This window comes from Elaeis guineensis, chromosome 5 (genome assembly GCF_000442705.2).
Source record: "Elaeis guineensis isolate ETL-2024a chromosome 5, EG11, whole genome shotgun sequence".
Taxonomy (NCBI): Eukaryota; Viridiplantae; Streptophyta; class Magnoliopsida; order Arecales; family Arecaceae; genus Elaeis; species Elaeis guineensis.
Window position 1 is genome coordinate 3,524,283 of NC_025997.2, and position 20,643 is coordinate 3,544,925.

The 20,643-nt window shown below is 37.6% G+C and overlaps 3 protein-coding genes across 11 annotated transcripts; 1 reads left to right on the forward strand and 2 right to left on the reverse strand.

Annotated features, from left to right (window-relative positions):
• The first annotated feature begins 711 nt into the window (after window positions 1–711).
• LOC105044461 (glycine-rich RNA-binding protein 4, mitochondrial) lies at window positions 712–7,697 on the forward strand. 9 transcript variants are annotated; one of them, XM_019850601.3, is made up of 6 exons: window positions 747–884; window positions 1,554–1,761; window positions 4,207–4,275; window positions 4,368–4,474; window positions 4,675–4,750; window positions 6,355–6,648. In XM_019850601.3, the coding sequence occupies exons 2-5, from the start codon at window positions 1,656–1,658 to the stop codon at window positions 4,720–4,722; spliced, it is 330 nt and encodes a 109-aa protein (XP_019706160.1). In that variant the 5' UTR covers window positions 747–884; window positions 1,554–1,655; the 3' UTR covers window positions 4,723–4,750; window positions 6,355–6,648. The 9 variants fall into 9 exon arrangements, with proteins under 9 accessions (XP_073113259.1, XP_073113258.1, XP_073113257.1 ...); XM_019850600.3 differs by having other exon boundaries at window positions 1,588–1,761; XM_073257159.1 differs by having other exon boundaries at window positions 836–954; window positions 1,588–1,761.
• A 5,021-nt stretch (window positions 7,698–12,718) lies between these two features.
• Window positions 12,719–13,416, reverse strand: LOC105044462 (histone H2B). Its single transcript, XM_010922375.4, has one exon. The coding sequence runs from the start codon at window positions 13,327–13,329 to the stop codon at window positions 12,865–12,867; it is 465 nt and encodes a 154-aa protein (XP_010920677.1). The 5' UTR covers window positions 13,330–13,416; the 3' UTR covers window positions 12,719–12,864.
• Window positions 13,417–15,336: 1,920 nt separating this feature from the next.
• On the reverse strand, window positions 15,337–19,370 carry LOC105044463 (uncharacterized). The gene is made up of 10 exons (XM_010922376.2): window positions 19,032–19,370; window positions 18,482–18,674; window positions 18,278–18,335; window positions 18,036–18,153; window positions 17,851–17,924; window positions 17,612–17,764; window positions 17,455–17,529; window positions 17,312–17,377; window positions 17,137–17,184; window positions 15,337–15,869 (listed from the first exon to the last, which is right to left on the reverse strand). The coding sequence occupies exons 5-10, from the start codon at window positions 17,869–17,871 to the stop codon at window positions 15,720–15,722; spliced, it is 513 nt and encodes a 170-aa protein (XP_010920678.2). The 5' UTR covers window positions 17,872–17,924; window positions 18,036–18,153; window positions 18,278–18,335; window positions 18,482–18,674; window positions 19,032–19,370; the 3' UTR covers window positions 15,337–15,719.
• Window positions 19,371–20,643: the final 1,273 nt, after the last annotated feature.

Consider the following 20,643-nt stretch of genomic DNA (forward strand, 5'->3'; position numbering starts at 1 on the left):
TCATAAGCAAATTGCCCAAATTGTGTTGCATGTGATTTTAACTAAAAAACTACTGTAGTTGGCTAGCTGCTTACTTAATTGTTGAAAGCCCACATTACTGCCCCTTAGCAACGTCACTCTTTAAAGGTTCATTTAGTTTATGAAAATAATTTTTTTTATTAAAATATTTTTTATAAAATTAATTTATTAAAATATGATGCTTAGAAAAATAATTTTGATATATTTGGTTGATCATAAATATAAAATATCTATTATATTTTTAATAAAAAAATTTTTATCTGATTTGCTTTAAAGATACTTTTAAGAAAAAAAGTTTCAAATTTTAATATATATATAAATAAAAAAACTCATACCTCTTATGATTTTTTTTTTTCAAAAAAGATGAATTATTTCTATAAAAATGTCACTTTTCAATCTTTTTTTTTGAAAATTTTAACAAAATAAAAAAAATTTCCTCATTTTTCTGACAATTTTTTCTCCTCATTTAGCAAACTACACAAGCCCTAAGATATCTACTCATCAACCTCATACTGCACAGCTTTCTGGCATCGGCCCCCTTCATTGATATTCTAGTCATATCATACCTCTAATTTAATATATATATATATATAAACTAAAAATATATTTTTTTTAATTTTAAAGAACAATGGAAAACATAAGCCACAGCTGTTGTTTAGGTAGGTCCAGACGCACATCCTTTTTCCTCGTGGGGAATCACCGAGGAACCGTATCTTATTGTCGGCAAACGTTAATGCCGGCTTTAACGTCGATGCAATTAGGGCAACCCGCTACGTGTCCGCCTTCAAGTTACAATCCATCTCCGTCTTCCGCCGTGGAGCGTTGCCACCGACCCTCGCCATCCTCCTCTCCTCTTTGGCCAGAAGGTTAGAATGTCTCGCCTGTTCCCTCGCCTTCCTGTGATGTCGATCCAAGGTTCTTGTAGCAGTAGCAAAGGTCCAGCATCCGATCGTTTTCTTTTTGAGACATGACGATCTCTGGTTCTCGTTTCATCTATTCCTGTTAATCTTATCTTTATTTGGTTTTAGATATTCCATTCTAGATTGTTGGTTGCTTTTACTACATCCGATCTCTTTGTATATTATAAAGAATGGATTTCTTTTCCTTTTCGGTGCTTATAATGCTTGCTAACTTGTTAATGATGCTCTCGGTAGATTTAGACCTATAGAGCTAGTAAAGGCTGTAATCGTGTGATTGCCTGCAAGTATTCGATCTTAAGTACATTGTTGATGGATTGTTGCTTTAGAAATCTCGGTTTGCCTTAAAAATAGGTATCTATAGCAATCGACCAGAAATAAACAACGAAATTAACTTTGCAACTAGCAGTTGAGATGTGCAGTACTTCGTAGAAATTAGATTTTCAAGTAGGATTTACTTTACTAAGCATCGATCGTGGTGATCCAGAGTAGGAATCGTAAAGAAATGATTATGGTGATGAGATATAGGAAATTAAAAGGAGAGCATTCATGGGTTTTTCAAATTTTTTTTACGAGATATTTTTGATCAATTATGCGTTTATGTTTGAGATTGGGCAGATAAGATCTAAATGAATCAATGATCATGTGCAAGGCGCTGCCTGCGGTACTAACTGGATCAGGGAGACCTAAGTTGGGGGATTTCTCATTCTGAAGAAGGGAATGGAAAGCATGTGGTGTTCTAGAGGTCAGGGGTTCCAACGAGCTGTTGCTTTGCCTGTAAGGAGGTTCTTTGCTCGAGATGCTTCTACTAAGCTTTTTGTGGGAGGTAGGGGTTGACCCTCTTGACATCCTTTTAAAGTGTTCAAATTGATATGTATTTCTATTGAGATAATTTTTAGGATTTTTTTTTCACATGAATTATATTATTCTTTGATGTTGCTTCACGGCCTTGCTATTAATTTTGATCCATGCACATGAAATAAGATCGTGAACAGGTAAAATTAACATGGAAAAGTGGGGTGAAATGCTTTGGAATCTGGGTAGAAGAGAAACAACTACATATATGTGCTGCACCTAAGGTAGCATGTTGCTTGACCTTTAAAATCTAAATCTCCATAGCCTTCTCCATCTGATTATCTATAATCTGGGTTTGTGTATCAGACTGTCTGAATTTGTTGGCATCCATTGTATGATTGGATCACCCAAATGCAAATTCTACAAGGGAACCTCTTGAGGCAGAGAGATTTGTAAATCATCTCACTCCATGAAAAGTATATCAGGACAGTCCTCGAATGCAAATTTGCCTGAACCTCTAATCATCACAGAATGATGTTCGAGTCCAGGGATGGTCAGGCACTGAAAAATGCTTTCTTAAATGAAACTTGAACCTTCATTCTTTTATCTCCAATGCTCTTTCCAACTTTGTAATGGCTTGCTACATTGAGTGCGTAATAGACTAATTGTTTCCTTATCCATTTTGTGGTCTCGTTGATCCCATTGATCTTGGAGGTCTTTCTTCACGGTTGTTTCTCTATTTTCTTATGTTATCTCTGAGTTTCATTCCCAATGTTCTTTCTAACTTTGTAATTGTTTGCTACATCGAGTGCTTAATAGACTCACTGTTTCCTGATCCATTTTGTGGTCCCATTGATCCCATTGATCTTGGAGGTCCTTTTTTTTTTGGAACTTTTTGTTGTTATTATTTGCTACATATAATTCATCTGATCTACCATAAGTATTTATTCCTATTGTTGAATGATGATGAACAAGATAGCTTGATGTCAAATTGCTGTAGTATAAACAGGAAGTGTAAGTTCAAATACTAGCATGAAAAAGGAGAAGAGAGGAAAAAACGAGAGGGATAATGCAGTAGGACAAATAAAATAACAGAAGAGAGAAGGGAGGAATAGAAGAGGATTATTAGAATAGAGATGTGGAATTTCTCACAAAGATAACACCTATTATCACTCAAATAAGATCCTAGTGATAATAGAGTTTCATCAACTGAAGCCATAAACTGGGCATATATACATATGTGGGACTTATTTTATAATCGTTCTCATTTTCTGTCTGATAAATCAAGAAGTACAAGATAAATAAACAACCTAAAATTGAATTCTCAGTATTTGCTTCCACCACATCCATGTTGTTAACCTACATAATATTTATTGGTGACTCAGTCTGCATCATGTGTTTGGTGACCAATCGACGACAAGGTCCAGGGTAAGTCATTCCACTTCATGCATCTTTCCTTCCGGATTTTTCTAAATGATTCATTTGCAGAGGGTGATATATCATCTTGCTTCACACTTCCTATGTGTAGATCAGAAATGGATATTCATTAATTGGATTTGTCTCTGATAGATGTGTTTAAATGAGAAACACATTAAATGGATCTGTTTGTTGGCTTGTTGAATCTTGCAAAGGGGCTTGATTTCTGTCCTGATGCATGCTAGCAAATCCTTATTAAGTCCTCTGGCATTTGGTGACTGGTGAACATAAATAATTACCCCTTTATTTAGGCATTACTTCCAAACTTTGTGATGTCTGAGGATAGTGCTTCTACATAAAATTGCTATATATACTAGTAATTGCATTAGAAAGATTCTTTTGTTCTTTAAACTTGCTACACATTATTTGTTAATATAGAAACATCTCTCTTGATGTATAAATTACCACAGTCAAGTCAAACTAAAACCACATGCATTGGGCATGGATTATGTTATGTTATATCTTCCTCTATGGGGTACCCTAGCTTTCATGCAAACATGCTGCAAAACAAGGTGGTCATAGCATGGACTCAATGTGGTTCTTAGGAAGCAGGGGGGAGGAACAATATATGACATAGGAAAGAAGAAGAAAAGGTGCAAAAGAAATTGCTTAAACTACAATAATTTAAGTAAGTTATCAAATTAGACTGCTACATAGGTTTTAAAATGCACTTTTCATGTAATATAGGAAATCTTTCAACTCTGTTTTCTTTTATCAATCCAGGGCTTGAATAACAATTTGTTATGGTCATCATGCACACGCTTAATCTCACACACATGCACGTGCACGTGCCCATTCACAGACACATGCACACACATAGAAACTACCCGCTCACTCATGTAGACACAGAAAAAGAAACTAATGAGATAAAAAAGGTAGCACATTATCCTTAAACCTTTCTCCACAGGCTTCGATCTAGTGTGCCTAAAATATATAAGAAGTTCAAAACGCTGGTACTTCAAGTAAAGTCTTGGTGTTGTTGTGGTATGCTGAGCTACAGGCCTTTCATATGATACCAATGAAGCTGCATTAAACGATGCTTTCTGTCAGCATGGTGAAATCGTAGAAGGTATTCTGATACATTGTCCAGACTTGTTTTTCTTTGCATTCTTTAATGATCTGATAGATCTCTATTGAATGAATCATGTATGTATGTGACAGTTAAAGTAATATGTGATAGAATAACTGGGAAGTCAAAAGGATATGGCTTTGTTCAATTTTGTATGGAAAGTGAAGCAACCAATGCGCTGCAAAAGATGGACGGTCAGGTATGAAAAAGTGTCCAATCATGGACCACATGCATTTTTTCATCCTTCCAGTGTTCATTTTGAATCCACAGTATTCTGAATCCCGAAATCTTGAACATGCTGACAAGAAGAATTAAGTTTTAAACTGCATTTTACATGTTTACACTAGTTTGCTTGTCAAATTGTCATGAGCGCAATATCTACTTTAACATGTTGTTCAGTTGCTGGATGGAAGAAATATCCGTGTGCATTATGCAAAAAAGGGATGAAAGCTGCTTCTTTCAAGATTTATCGATTGTGAGTAAGATTTTACATGTCTTCCTCCTATTAATTCGTTATATTGATTGTGTTTACCTGTCATATCTTTTTGATGGAGCAGTTTAGCTTTTGTGTCAACATTATGCTTCTTCTGAAGTCTTTCTGTTAGTTAAATATTTCTGAAGCTGCCATATCAGCTTGTTGAACTAGGTGATCTATCAGGGTGAAAGTTTGAAGTGTGTTCATGAAATTAGATTTATCCCTAGACAGCTCACTATATCACTTTCAAACAGTTGCCTGCCAAAGCTAGCATGTCTTGTATAATATTGTTGTCATGGTCATTGGAAATCAGGGAAGTAGAAACTAGTTTGAATACTAATCTTGCTAACGACATGCTGTAATGATCCATCTCTGGCTTGGATTGTAATAGTTGCATCTAGCCTAAAGGCTACCAGTCATTGAAGACATTGTTGAAGTGTGAAGAAGAAGAAAAACTAAGTGCGCCTGGTCATCTTAAAGGCCTCAGTTGCTGCATGAATCAGCAAGAGTTTTTTAGATTCTTAAAATATAGAGCAAAACTAGCATCAAAGGATTATGTTTTGGATTTGGTTCTTCATATTTGAAAGCTGGTCACAAGGTCAAATTTTGAGGAAGCCTGGATACATCACCATAGATTCTGTTCTCTCTTAGAAATACGGTAGGAATGTCACCACTGAGGTTGAAATCCTAGATCTCTCACAGGAACTCCAACCAGCTAAGCTTTGTCTGGCTGGCACCATAGCATTCTGATCTACTACCTCTGATACAAGTAAGAAGTGCAAAATCAAAATATAGGGCCCTGAATTCTTCCCAAATTTTTATGTATAGCTCATATTGATCATTATGAAGAAGCATCATCCTCATCTTTAGGTTTATGTTCCGACATCTTCTTATGCATTAGTTTAAAGGTCCGTTTGGTTGGGGTATGTCAAATTACATGGTAATCTGATAATTTTTAGGAATCATTTATCTGGAAACATGATTGCGGAGGAAAATATCTTTTATAATGTTTGTGGAAAAATTACTCCAGAAAATGGCATTGAAAAAAGATTATTACGTTTGGTTTGAGATAAATCTACATAAGAATATGATCAAATTTAAAATATACTTTTGAATATAAAATAATTTTTTAATATTAGGACAGCATTGTCATCCCTAATTAGTTTTTATATAACGACTATTATCATATAGTTTTTTATATAATATTATTTTTATTTTAATTTTTTTACTCAAATTTTTTATTGAATGAATTTGGAAAGATATTAGAACAAATTCAATAATTGCATATGCAGCTTTATTGGAAGTATTTTTGTCAAGTATGAATTATCGTCACTCAAAAATTTATCAAATATCAATCTTTTTATGGTATTTATTTATTTATTTTTTAAAAAAATAAACATGGATTCATCAAATTTTTTATTATTTTTTTTCATACTAAACATAGTAATCTAATATGGGAATCATTTTCCTATATCAGATTATCCCTGCCAAACGGCCTATGCTGTTTCAATAAAATTGTTTTTGATGAAATGGATGGCAACTTCTATTTTAAAATTTTCACGTTCTTTTTTCGGATGACAACTCTAGAAGTCATTTTGAAACAGGCGATCTCTTATGCAGCTTCAAAAATCTAAGCCAACGAGAAGTTGGAAAGAATATTATCAAGCAATAAAGATGATATTCAAGTTTCAAGGTAACAAACTAGTGGACAATGCCTTTCAAAGTTAGATCCAAGATAGATGAAAGAGTTCCAGCTGAGGATGGGTACCTAAATGCATCAAAAGGTGGACCAAGGCCTCGTGGAAACTAAACTTCTTGAGTAATAATTGCAGTCCAGTCCCCATGAACATATTCGGTCTCTCTTAAATCCAAATGAAGAATAAATCTCATTTAAGTAATTACTCGGTGGGGTAGTTTTTTTTCTGTGAGTTTTTTTCTGAAATAGATATATGAAACATGATTCTATGAAAGATGTTTTATGGAAAACATGAGGGCCTATTTTTCTTAAAATTTACTTTGTATTTTTAATGACTTGCTAGTCTTGAAACAGCAGATTTTTAGAAGGTTATTAAATAAGTATTTTTACAAAATTCATTTATTTTAAATTTTATAAATGTATTTTAGTATAAATTATCGATAAATAACCTTGTAAATTAAAGAAAAATTATTGGTATCTTTTTATTTTTTTTTTAGAACCAGGATGCGTAGATGCCTGGATGATATTGGGGCAAGATAAGAATCGATCGCAGGTCCCTTGTGACACGAGAGTTTACCGACTTTCCATCCTCGGTTTAGAAATCATAACTTGTCGTCTAACAAGCCATTGACGGTTGAAGCCTCCTGTTGGCATGTGTTGCACCGAGGAAGGTGGACAGGGGGTGTGCATATTCTAAGCTATAAAAATAAAAATAATAATAATAATGAAAAGAACAAAAACAGGGTCCATTCCCTATCGTTTCCTCTCCATCTGGCCATTTCATCCAGCTCCACTGAGCTCAGGCGCTGTGGTCGGTTTTGGGGTCCGGGTCTTGGCGGGACTTTAGGGAGTTCAATGTGGGCGAAGTTGTCGGGGTGAGGTCACCAAAGGGAAGGCATTAGGAGGGCAAGGCGGACGGTGCGGCGTGATTGGTGACCCCGACGTCAGTGTAGGCGTACTGGATGGCGAGGTTTAAGGGAGAAGATGGCGCGGTTGCCTTCACCGGCGACGGTGGTCTTCTACACTGCCAACAACGAATGTTGCACACGGACACACACCGAACTACGAAGAGGAAGCACTGCTTGTGGACCATCTATGTTATGTATCTAAATTAATTGCATGCTTGAACTGCTATTGTATCTTAGTATATGGAACAACACTTACGTATTTGTGGTTGCGAGTTTTTACTTACTGAATCAAGAACGATGCCCTTTACCAAAAAAACAAAAAAAAAAACTATAACGAGGAAGTACAGAATATTTTTTTTTTCGTTTTTATTTTTTCTGCATCAATTGAACAGCAATCTAGCATGCCAACAGAGCGCCACATAGGTGTATTATTTTATATGTTATTCTAGTTTCGACGTCACAAAAATTACTTGGCTAACTTGGATAATAAACACACAGTATATATATATATATAGATCTGTGTGCGTGCGTGTGGCTTCAGTCCTATAAATACTATATTTTTTAAACACATCATATGTGCTTCCTTGGGAAAAAAAAGAAAAAATGAACCTGCATGTACATTTTAATTCTAAGAATTGATCTTCTTTCACCATGATAATTTGCGGCACAGAAACCAGATTGATGGCAATTCCACTTCTATTCTACGGAGATATCTTCTTCTTATTCAACAAGAATTCCTTTTTACACTCTTGAACATAGGCTCCCAGAGTGCCGGACATTATGATACAAGAAACGAAGTCAATGTACCAACTAAATACCACAGCATAGGCCTCATGCTTTGTTCTAACCGCATTAAAGTGCACTAGTCACTCATAATTTAGGTTAGATATCTCTTACAGGCCTATAATGTAAAGACAGTTTTATTTGCTCTTTTCCTTAGAAGATAAAACTTATTTAATACGTACTTCCCTCGCATAAGAATTTGTAGATCATTGGCGCGGCACCGGTGGAACAAACCTGAAAATCATTCGAGAAGGCATTGTGCCGCGTAGAATCTCCTGATTGTCATAGGCCCACGCCCATCCATGAACTGCATTGGATCCTTCCGTAAGGTCATAAATCGTCCGGTTTCCATAATTTATTTCTTGATGACACGTGCTGGTTTTGCGGCAAGACCAATGGAAATTTGAGTACGAGAAGCTTGAAAGTAAAACAAATAAAAATCTATTTCACAACTAGTACACCCGACAAGCCGCGGTATGAGATGATCATGCACAAATCATAAACGATTACCCAAAATAAAAATGAAAATATGAAGCAAAAACGATGGTGCACATAATCAACAGATGTAGCGCAGAGAAATGTAACGATGACAATGTTGAAAGAACGTGGAAGAACAAAATTCTCTCACCCTCTACACGGGTCCCAAAACTCCGTTAAAATCACGAAAGTTCAGAATCGTAAACAAAATCAAAGAAAACATAAGCCCAAAAACTATTGTAAGCATGAAGGCAAAAGTTTGCAATATCATCAATGGAGATGGTATGCAAATCATCAAGTGTACTCAACCATAATAAGGCTTATTCTAGGATGAGTAATCATCTATCAAAATGCCTATAATGCTTCAGAGGCATGAATCCACCAACACATGGCCATGAAGCCACTTATCCCCGTTGGAGGTAGTGCCATGAGGTCGACACCTCCAATTTTTCAGCAAGCATCCCAAAGAACATATTTGCCAACTCTGATCAATCTTCAGGCTGTAAGGAAGTTGGGTAGTAAGAAAAGCAATATATACAATGGAGCATTAATCAATTCAAAATGTTGTAATTTTGACTGCAACTGATTGTAGAGCACTTGTAATGACTGATTTTCCCAGTAAGCTGAATCTTGCTGATCCGAATTCGATGGTGCTAGCAGTTGAAATGCTGCCCAGCCTAAACAGAGCTACTATCATTTTGCATCTACTTCTCAACTTCCTGAAAAATATAAGTCACGTGCCTTCGGAAATATTATAGTTAAAAGCCCAAAAGACAAGGTTGAATGCACACAAAACAACTCAAAGTTTAGATCATTTCCTTTGCAAACCATATGCTACAATCTACCCAAAGACCAAGGTTTCAGGTAAAAGCAGTACCAATGATATAAATTACTTCTATCTGGACGTACAAAAATGGTTAGTGATCACAGTTCTGATGCTATAGAAACCATATAACTATAACTCTCCATGTCTAAATCATACCTAACACTTCAAAATTTCTCCAAAAGACCGCTAGTATTATTTGCAATTTACAATGAAAACAAATGAAACCACAAATGCCCACGAAGGGTATTAACGCTTGAGTGCAGCACTGTGCACCCAACCACTTAAGAAGCATATGCAGCGCATGAACTCCAGCCAGCATACACAAAATAGTGCACAAAGGAGCAAAGGCTATGGATATTTGTACTCTAACAGAAGGCACAAAAAGCTAAAGCCACAACAAAAGAACTGCTTGGGCACATGGAAATGATTACAATTATGAAAGGTCTATTCACTTCTCCGTATAACTTAATGACTCATGTTCCTAGTAGGAAGACAAGGCATCCCGTACGCAGCTGAGCATTGAAGTCACGACAGATGAAACAACATACAGAAAAGGGAACATAAATAGCTGATAATGAATCTTTGATATCATGCCCAATTTTCTCAAACCAAGACGAAGAATGCTAGCATATATGAATTCCTTAATTTCAACCAACAAACCTTATCATATCCAGGTAAAGCGTTCTACGACCAAGCTGAATTGAATTCCTATCATTTGGTGTAAGCTCATTCAACAAAGTAGCAATTGTCCAGGTCTCCCTTACAACTAAAAAGTCTCCAGAAAGTAGCAAAGGCAATGATGACACTAGAACTTGAATGGAATTGTGAGACACAAATCTCCTATTCCTATCCTCTTGCACTTTTTCTTATTCTGAACCAAATGCACCCCAACACACATGCAGAATCCCTATGTATTCTAGATGTAGAGTTGCAGTCTAACCAGGTGAAACAAGTTAAGGCAACACTATTAGAAGAAGATGACACAGCCTGACATGATATTAGAATGCAAGGATTAATGTAGCATTCTGAAGTTGCCAAACAAGGACAATGAAAATTGAAGCAAAAAAAAAAAAAAGGGGAAAAATGCAGATAGTAACATGTTCACAAGCTAGCAAAGCTTGACGTCTATTTACCATCATCCACATACATAGTTAAACATGATGCATTATACACAAATAAACATCTTAAAGCATGTCATACAAAAATTTCTCATCTCCCAGCAAATAATAAAGCAAAAAAAAATTCTGATTTGTAACTGATGGATGGAGTATATTCAAGGTGTTGTTAGGCAGACTACACAAAATCCTTAAAAGAACTAGACACTAAAACACCCATGCATTATAATTATTTAAAATACCATACACTCGTTTTGTTCAAATAAATCCATCGACCTAAAGCTTAAGCATACTAAAAAAATCCATCCACCTTGTCCACCCTAGTGAACTTGCCGAGCACGTTATCTTTGAGAGCACCAAGGCCATCACCAAATTCACTAGTTCCAGATACTATATCCTTTTTCCTTCTCTTGGTTCAGTTTGGTGTACATTTTTTTCCATTTTTGAATGGATACATCATCTTTTCTATTGCTTCAATAAATTGAGATATGTCAATTCAGAAGATTTTTTTTTTATAAAAAAAAATCTATTATCATGATATCTACCTATCTTCAAAGCATTACCACACTACTCATAGGGTATACTTGGTGTTGCTTCTACTTTAGGGAAAGAGAATTAGAACCCATCTACAGCGTTTCTTTTGACCTAATCTTCTTGTAGAAATACCTTTTAGATGATGTAACCAAACACTAATTTTTATTGGAAAGTGGTGTTTTGCCTTCAAAATCACAAAAGCACTTTTTTAGGCAACACCAAACGCACCCATAACCTTTTGTTCTTTCTGAAATGTCACCTGTTATGATATCAACATCATAAAGCCCTTTGAGAATATGAAATTCATGAAAAAACTCATACCCTGCTATCTATAGCCTTTATTGCCTTTTGTGCTTCAGCTTCATATTCATAAGTCACAAAGAATACCCTGCGGCCTTTGGGATCTTACATTTCTAATATGCCGCAGGTGCAATAACACAAATAAAAGCCAAAATCGAATGATTATGCTAAACTTTATGATCACGAGTCACAATCCAAATGGTTAGAGAGAGAGAGATGCTAAAAAGATCAAAGCTAACAATATTTACTATTTATGCAAGGAAAAAAAAAAAGCCCACATAAACCAGATAGCAAGTTTTAGGTACCACAAATTGAAACTTCATCAAATGTTCACCTTAAATTTTCAAAAACAATTCAAATATGGCAAAATTATAATACAAAATATGGTTTCAAATATCAGTATTGGATCACATACCGGTTTTTTGCCAGAAGTACCAGCATATGGTACATGACCCTTACCATCTACACACTGTGCCCCAGTGCCAAAAATGAAAAACCTGCTGGAGTGTTATAGTACCATTCTTGGCATCCCATTTTGGCGATATTTAAAACATTGATGCAAAAAGCAATCCTATTAATAAAAGATGATTCCAGGAGTGCACAAAAACCAACTAAATAAATTCATAAATCCAGCTAGAAAACGATACCTTCCTTGACATTGCTAAATGGCAAAAAGGCTTCTCAAAATTCTTCACCCATAGTATAATATGACAATCCTACAAACCCACAGCAATTGCATTCCAACTTGATCAGATCTTTCCCTGAGAAAAATAAATCAAACAAAGAATGTATAGTATAAACAGTTGAGGAAATCTTCATCAAAACTAGTTTCCTTTAAAACCACATTAAATTAGTTGTGTGCACATCATCCAATTTTCATTAAAAAAAAAAAAAAAAAACAAAGAACCTTAAAAGAAGCACATCAAGAAGCTTTTGCAGGCATTTAAATGAAAACCAGCAAAACCAATCGATACTAAGTTGAGGGAAAAGAGATCGAAGGGGATGGAAAAGAATCAAGAAATGTCACAGGTGAAAAATACCTCCATACTGAATTCCTTCCAAGGAGCAGCGACTTTGGTCGAGAGGCATAGCTCATTCTCCTCGCCAACATACTAGTCTCCATCCTCCCTCCCGCCTCTGATCGAAACCCTAGAGGATCAAAGCTGACCTAGGATAAAATAAACCAGATATTGAACGGAGTGGTCCTGAAGAACAACATAACACACAACGCTCAGATCAACACCATCCGAAGTTTAAATCAAAAGCCATCCACACATCAGATCATGTCAGGTCGATTTAAAGTGTTCCTGCAACACGGTGCAAGTGAAATACCGAGAAACCATCATCTGATATTAAGCAAAGCAATTTACAAGAAGCCTAATTGACAAGTCATCACGCAGAACCCTAACAGCAATGCATCAAAACCCTAAAAGTTACATCGTATCACCACCCCCAACCATCCCTGATTTCAACATTCAAGAACTGGTGAACTTAGTGACGGCCTTGGTACCCTCCGAGACGGCGTGCTTAGCTAGCTCGCCAGGGAGGACGAGGCGAACGGAGGTCTGGATCTCCCGGGAGGTGATGGTCGGCTTCTTGTTGTAGCGGGCCAAGCGGGACGCCTCCTGGGCGAGCTTCTCAAAGATGTCGTTGATGAAGGAGTTCATGATGCCCATGGCCTTGCTGGAGATGCCGATGTCCGGATGGACCTGCTTCAACACCTTGAAGATGTAGATCTTGTACGTCTCGCTGCTCTTCTTCGCCTTCTTCTTCCTTTTCTTGTCGCCGGCGGCCCCCTCTTTGGATGGAAGGCGCTTCTCGCCCTTGGGTTTCTTCTCGGCAGGGGCTTTCTCGCCCACCGTCTTCTTCTCTTTGTCCTCCGCCGACTTCTCGGCGGCAGGCTTCTTCTCCGCCGGCTTCTTCTCAGCCTTGGGCGCCATCGGAATCGCTATCAAGAGAACTGAGGTCAAGGGCGAGCGCAGAACGAGATGCAAGATCGACGAAGGGAAGTGCGGGCGAGCGAAAGAGCGGAAAGCTGGTAGGTAATATAGGAAGGGCGGGGAATGATGATTCGCGGATGGGTATTCGGTTCGGATAGGTGAGTTGGCATATCATCTGGCCGTTGGGTAGGATACAGCGCGAGTGAAAATAAACGGCGACGATGTTCTATTTTAACGAGCGTTGGTCCAGCCGCCCGCAACCATTGATTTGACGAGACACGGTGGTGCGACCCTGTCAGAGTCCGACACGTGAAGAACTAAATTATGCCGCGGGTTCCTTTGGGACCCAAACCCATTAAGAATTAGGCCTGCGACTGGGCTGAAAGTGGGCGCGGATCGATCCGAAGCCCATCGGATCGATTCCAGATCAGACTTCGAATTTGATCTGAAATCATTCAAATCAAATTCAGAACAATAAAATAAGATTCATTTTAGTTTCGGATCGAGCTCGAGCTCAAAATTGTATCCGATTAAAGGCTCAATTCCAATCCGACTCTTAATCCAGAATTTTTTTTTCAAAAAAAAAAAATCGATGAAGCGACCGTGCATTCATGCGTTAACTCCGCATACCTTCCTTACAAAAATTCTCAGCAGCCCTCCCTCCTCTCTCCATTTCTCCGCAAAATCTGATTGAAAAATCTCTTCTTTCCCAGTTAAGAGCCCTGAGTGGCTGTCAACTAAGCCCATCGCCTCAACACCTCTTCAGACTTCTGTCAGATTCGGGCTTGGACGAAGGCCTAATTCGGGCTTGAACAATAGGCTCATTCGGGCCTAGACGTAGGCCGGGCCTGATTCATGCTTAGATGTGGGCCGGTCCAATCAAGTTGGATCGGATCCGGGCTTGGGCTCAGACAGGATTCGAACCATATATGTTTAAATAAATTCTGACTTAAGCCTGGCCAAAAGCCCAACAAAAAATTTAAGCCGGGCTCGGATAGAATTGTGGCCCGGCCCAACCCGATCCGATTCCAACCCTACGACGAGGGAGGACCTACAAAGTTAAAGCTTACTCCAACTAGCCCAGATGAAGCCCAAATTTCTAAGATATGTATCAATCTTCAAAGCTATCCGTGCTCCATGACCGTCTTGGCAATATTCTTTACAAGTAACATTTGGCTGTGGAATAAATTTGGATGGAATAAGAAAAATTATCGGGTATCATAGAAGGAATTGGCTTATTCCCTTGAACAGGTATCACTTGATGTTCCAGTGGAGAGATTAGCGAAGAGGTAAAGGGGAGAAAATAGAGTGCATGCACTTTGGATTTGATAATAATTTATCCTTTTTTGCAAAGACAAAATTACCTTCCATTTTGTGTACTTAAAGAGTGGATAGAATAATAGGGCTTACATGGTAATTGACTCATGATTTGTAAGGACAAAAGTCTATTGCACCCCTCCCCATAGATAGGATTATTCCCAAGTGATATGAATACCACTCATGCAATATTAGAACTTAGAAGGCTATCCTGCTAGATGAAAAGACCATTTGGTACGATAAGAGAAGGAAAAAGGGGTCATCCCCTACTTATTCTCCATCCAAATGCAGCCTAAGCTATGGAAGAGGGCAAAAAAAAAAAAAAAACACTTCATTTCTCCCTTTGTCAAATGATTCGTTAAGTCATTCTTGATACATGAACTAGTGGAAATTTATTTAATCATTCATGGATTTTTTTTTTTTTGTTATTTTTTCGTTGATTGTTTGGAAGCAATTCAAGAATAAATATGTAGATAGCAGTTCATATAGATGACGCCACCAACCAAAATAAAGGCGCTGAAGTTTCTCAGGCTGCTCAGTTGCTATCATCTCCTTCATACAGCAATGGCTAAATAAAGTTCATTGTAAGTTCAGCTGTCACCCAAGCCCACTCAAACCCACGGTATCTTATGAGAAGTAGCCGGCTTGGCCTCTGACAATAGAAATATAATAAAGGCTGTTAGACGACGAGGTTTTCAATGATCAAATCCTCAAATTAAACAAAATGGGGGAAGTAGAGTAAGCCCCCACTTGTCTAATTTGGATGCACTGAAGGAGGAAATAGCCTAGGTAGTTAGGCCAAAGAAAAGCATAGTCTCCTTCCAAAGAAAATTAAACATTAGCACCAACTACCTACCAACCACCATCGCATTTCAAGTAGCCCCCATGAACAAAAGCACAGTTTAATAGCTACATAATTTGAGAAGCAGCTCATCATCTCATTCCATCCAAACTAACTTGTGTTTTAATTCTTTGATCACCTAAAACGCTTGACACCTTCACCGTGTGTAGCGTAAAATTGGAACATGCCGCGAGAACCAAAGCGGCTCCAACTGACGACCATCCTGAGATCGTCAATAAAAACATGCACTGGTTGCCATGGTGGTTCTCTTGGGGCTATGGGAAGTGCTTGCTGGTTGATTTATGAGACTAACGATGGTTGATGAGATGGGAGCCAAACACAATCCTTTGCTTTGCAAGCTGGCTTCCTCTCCTCCATGGCCCTGATACAACATTTATGTAGCAAAGAGTTAAACAGATATATCATATAACACATCCAATGATGCCATCTTACAAGTCTGATTGGATCCACGAGAAGTAAACAGGTAGGATTTGGATCGGATCCCCATGCAAACTCGATAAAGAAAATTGAATTGGATTCAGATTCGGATCCATAAAAAAGTACACTCGAAACTTGAACTGAAACCCGATTAATAGTTGGATTTGAGTTTGTGCTCAATTTTTTCGGTTCGATTTGATACATGATTGTATATTCTTCTGTTATTAATTACTCTTTTATTTTTGTTCTCCTACTGCCTTATTAGAAGTTATGACCTGTAAAAAAGGAAAAAAACAACAAACATAATAACTGATACGCAGTTATAAAGCTATGAAGGCCTAGTGAACGTTTGCACCAATAATAAACGAAAGTGCACAAAACTGGCCCACTAAAGTAGCAAAATGTTGACTAATTTCTGAAAATAACATGATAAGAATTAACAAATGTCAAATAAGTCTTTAAAATGTCATTTTGACTTGATCTTTTAAATGAGAACAAAATTTCTTCTTAGCTTTAAAAGAGAAAAGACATTGTTGTAAGAAACTTGGTGTGGGTGGGCTGGTGGAAAAATTAATCAAGAGGAAACACTTTCCAAAAGCAGGTTGTGGTGCCAAAGGAGTATGATATACAAGGTAAATAAGTCTTTGGAGGAAAAAAAAAAAAAAAATCCAATCACTCTAGAATCCTAGGAAACAGATTTAATGGTCCATTTATGTTTGATTTGATTCGTGGAATGTGGAATTAAAATATATAACAAATAAGATTGAGGAACTAAAAAGGCAATCAACTAGAATCCGGGTTATCGGGTTTTCAAGTTTGAATATACCTGTATTATTATCTGAAACAATAAGAAAAACAGATCTTATATTTGGAATCTGAATTTGATTGGATAACATCATCAAACCCTAGGTTAGATCAATTCCCCATTATTATACAATAATCGGGTCAAATTATCAAATTTTTAGGCACTAGTTACACCCCTACTAGGAGGTTGTAACAGAGATCTGAAATCAAAGAATTAGATTTCAGGGATAGAGGTATTTAGGAGTCTGACCAGTCTCGTCAAGCAAAGCAACGTTGCTAAGCAACTCATGTAACAGTAGATCAAACAAGTTTCTATGAGTTAAACAAAAGTAGATGAAACAAGATTCTTTTTTTTTTCCAGTGATTATGCAACAAAAGATTATATGAATGAAAGAACACAAATGTACCGGCAAGTGAGGTGAAGATTTGATTCCGAAGTAAGGAGCAGTCAGCACCTACAAAATTTTAAAAAACGTATCCTAAGAAAACATAAAGGAAACTAAACTAAGTTGTAATTGTGCATGAACATTTTTTTTGCGAAAAAAAAAAAAAAAGCAGGAGAGTTATGACAAGCAGATGTACCTGGATCTGCTCATGGAGCAATTTAATGCAAATAGTGGCCTCATGAAGTACTGATGCTGTATCAGTCTGTAATTAATGCACATAAGAAGCCAACTCGCACCCTTTTTTCTAACCTATAAAATCAAACAACACAATGCTATTACCTTCCCAAATGGAGAAACTAGCTGCTGTAGAGCTGTAATTTTATCCCCTAGCTTCTGGCTCCTCCTCACTGGCGCCTGCCAACATTAAACACAAATCACTGAAAGCCTGCTCCATTCTGGTGATTAGAACTCAAACAAATGATGGCAATCCACCTACTTTCATCAGCTGTGGATGGGTTGATTCTGATTCATTACATGGCGGTTGATGCAGCTTCTCCGCCGTCTTCAGCCTCTTTGATGCTTGTCTACTAGTTGTTCTCTTGCTGATAGAATCACTGGATGCCATCCGTTTATTACATCCCACCACACTCTATAACAAAACACTTAGTTGAGCAAGATATCAAATAGATGACGTAAGTTTTTTGGCAGAAAGACTTCAATGGCCATGAAACTAACATTAGGTTGAATTAGAGTCATTGCGGATGGTCTCAGGTTGGTGGCAGCAATAGCCGTCAAAACATCACCATCTCCTGCTCCATTTAAAACCACACCAACAAATACATTAGCTCGATGAGCTACTAAACTAAGATATATAAAACGTTGTGAACGACTAAACTGGAATCGTTTCAGATTCGAAAAACCTGGAGTGGAATTTAATGGAGTTGCGGAGAGGCCAGTGGCGGTGAGAGAGGTGGGGGAAAACTCCCGAGATGGAAACAGTCGGAGTCCTGAGGAGTGGTGAAGATATCCACATTATAGCTGTTACACGATGAACAATGTAGCGACCAAATCACCAAAAATGTCCTTCAAATGGAATTATATACATATTTATATATAAAAATAGAATTATAACATGGGAAACGTTGGGAAGACGGAGACTTACTGTCTCTCGAGCTCTGCGAAGGTGTTGGAACTCTGAATCCGAGATTCGCTGTTCCCCGCTGCAACAAACGATGGAGTTCGTCTGTTAAGAAGGTTCCATCTCTAGCAATATTCTATACTACTTAAAATTGAAGTGTTTCTTTAACTATTATTATTGGTACCATGACCAGCATTATTATTATTATCATTATTTTGATTAAGTTACCGAAGCTGGTGTTGGAAGGAGGAGAGAGAGACGGGAAGACGCCGTCGTTCCACATTCTCGAAACCCGAAATTCCCACGGAAGGTGGAGAAACGGAGGGAGATTGTAATCCGGCGGAGCAGCAGAAACCAGCCACCAGGAATCCACTTCCGGCTCTCCCAGCGGGCGCATGCTACGTTTTTCCCCAGAGGACTCCTGCCATCCATTTTTTTTTTTTTTTCAATCAGAAAAATAAGAATCCAAATTTTGAAGGACGCAAGCAATTAGATTTCTGCCCGTCGACATCCATAGTGCGTTTTTAACCCACCAAAAAAAAAAAAAAAACTTCCAATAAAAAAAAAAATGATAATTCGACAGAGATTTGAGGGAAGCTGACCGAGAAACATCACATAACCCGTACATGTTTTGCTTGGGCATGGAGAAAACCAGAAAAATAAAGAAACCTTAAACACATTTATTTGTTTGAATCAATATTTTCTCTCAAATATGTATATGGTTTGAATGAATAGTGGATGAGGAAGAGAAGAAGGGAAGAGGAGGAAAAGCTGCTACCTCTGGCCGTGGGCTTTGGAAGAACTGAAGCGTGAGTTCAGAAGAAGCCAGTGGGCTTTCGACGCCTCCGGGGCTTCTTATTTCTTGACCTTTGCCTGAAACTTAAAATGCTGCTAGCCTGCAGCGTCTCCAAGTTTTCTCTTTTTGTGGGAATTTAGCAGTTACAAGGCATCAAATGCAGAGAAAGGAAAGCGAGAAAGAAACGGGATTTGATGGTGAGTTGTATGGAAATAGCAAACTAAGGGAAGAAATTAGCATTGGAAAAATGGTGAGGGAGATGCCTTAAATACTAGTAACGACAGAGAGGGAAAGCTTGCTCGAGTTAAAAGAGCTTCCGTTTGATATCTCTTTCAATCTCCCTTGACTTTGAAGAGGTTTATGATTTATAATTGAGAAGAGGGAGAGCTGTGGCGCTTCCACCTTGGGTTTAGCTACTTGTCCCTTCTGTCCTACGAAATCAGTTGACCGTTTTCTTTTCCAAGTCTCAAATCGCATAGAAATCAGCAAAAACCCAACCTCATCTCGAGCGTCTCTCTCGGGGTCTGGGAGACAAGTCTCCAGCGGCAGGCGCGGTCATTCGATTGGACTGGTGAGACGAGGTTAAAGAATTTGGGCTGCAGGGCAGGTATTTTCGTATTGACTGAAGCTTTTCTAACTTTATTCAATTAGTCCCACATCAGGAGATCACTAAGAAATTAATTAGCGAGCCAACCTAACCCGTTTAATGTGTAATCTTCAGATTCTTTTTGTTTTTTTGGTAATAAATCTTCAGATTCTTTTTTAGAGCGATTGTAAGCTTCATATTCTACCATTTATGGTTAGCACATCAGTTTTCATAGGCAATTAGGTATAAATTACTTTTTTTTAGTTATGACTTGAAAACCACCAAAGATTAAGAAAAAAGTCCATGAAACCAATTACATGACCAATTCCAAAAACTACACCTCATTCAGAAAATCCATTTGCAACTTTTCACAATTCACAGCTCTTCAAGTTCATAGATTTTCGGTACAATGAGGATCCAAATAAGCAGTAAATGCACATAAAACCAGGAATAACAATTTGGACGAAAATAAAACAAATTGATCTTACACTTTGTTTCGTAAAGTTTGGTGAGAAGAAAATTAAGACGGCTGGATTTGAAGTTAAGCATAATATGATAAGAACAATTTGACTGGAGTATACGCATCTCTGAACCAAAAGAATGCTTGCCAAATAATACAAACTGCTACTGTTATTAATGGATAATGATTGGATTGCCAACTTTGAAATTTTGGATTCTAGCTTTGTTGGTGCCGAATAAGTCGTGCCAGGGGAGTGAAGGAGCTATGGCTGTGACATAAAACAGAGTTTTTATATCCCATGGTCTCCCTCTTTCTTTATAGATACATCACCAAGTATAACAGTTGTTTAATAGTTGGTTGTCGGAGTAGGAGGTGAATGTCAAAGGCAAATAGCTTTTGTCTTCTATAAGCAGCAAGCGAAACTTCATTGTACAATCAACATGTGTGGTAATAAAATGTCTACTGAGTAAACTAGTATAGAGGTCTGGATTCTATTGGGGTGGCCATTCCAAGCTCAAGAATACTTTACTGCAAGTTGATCATGGGCT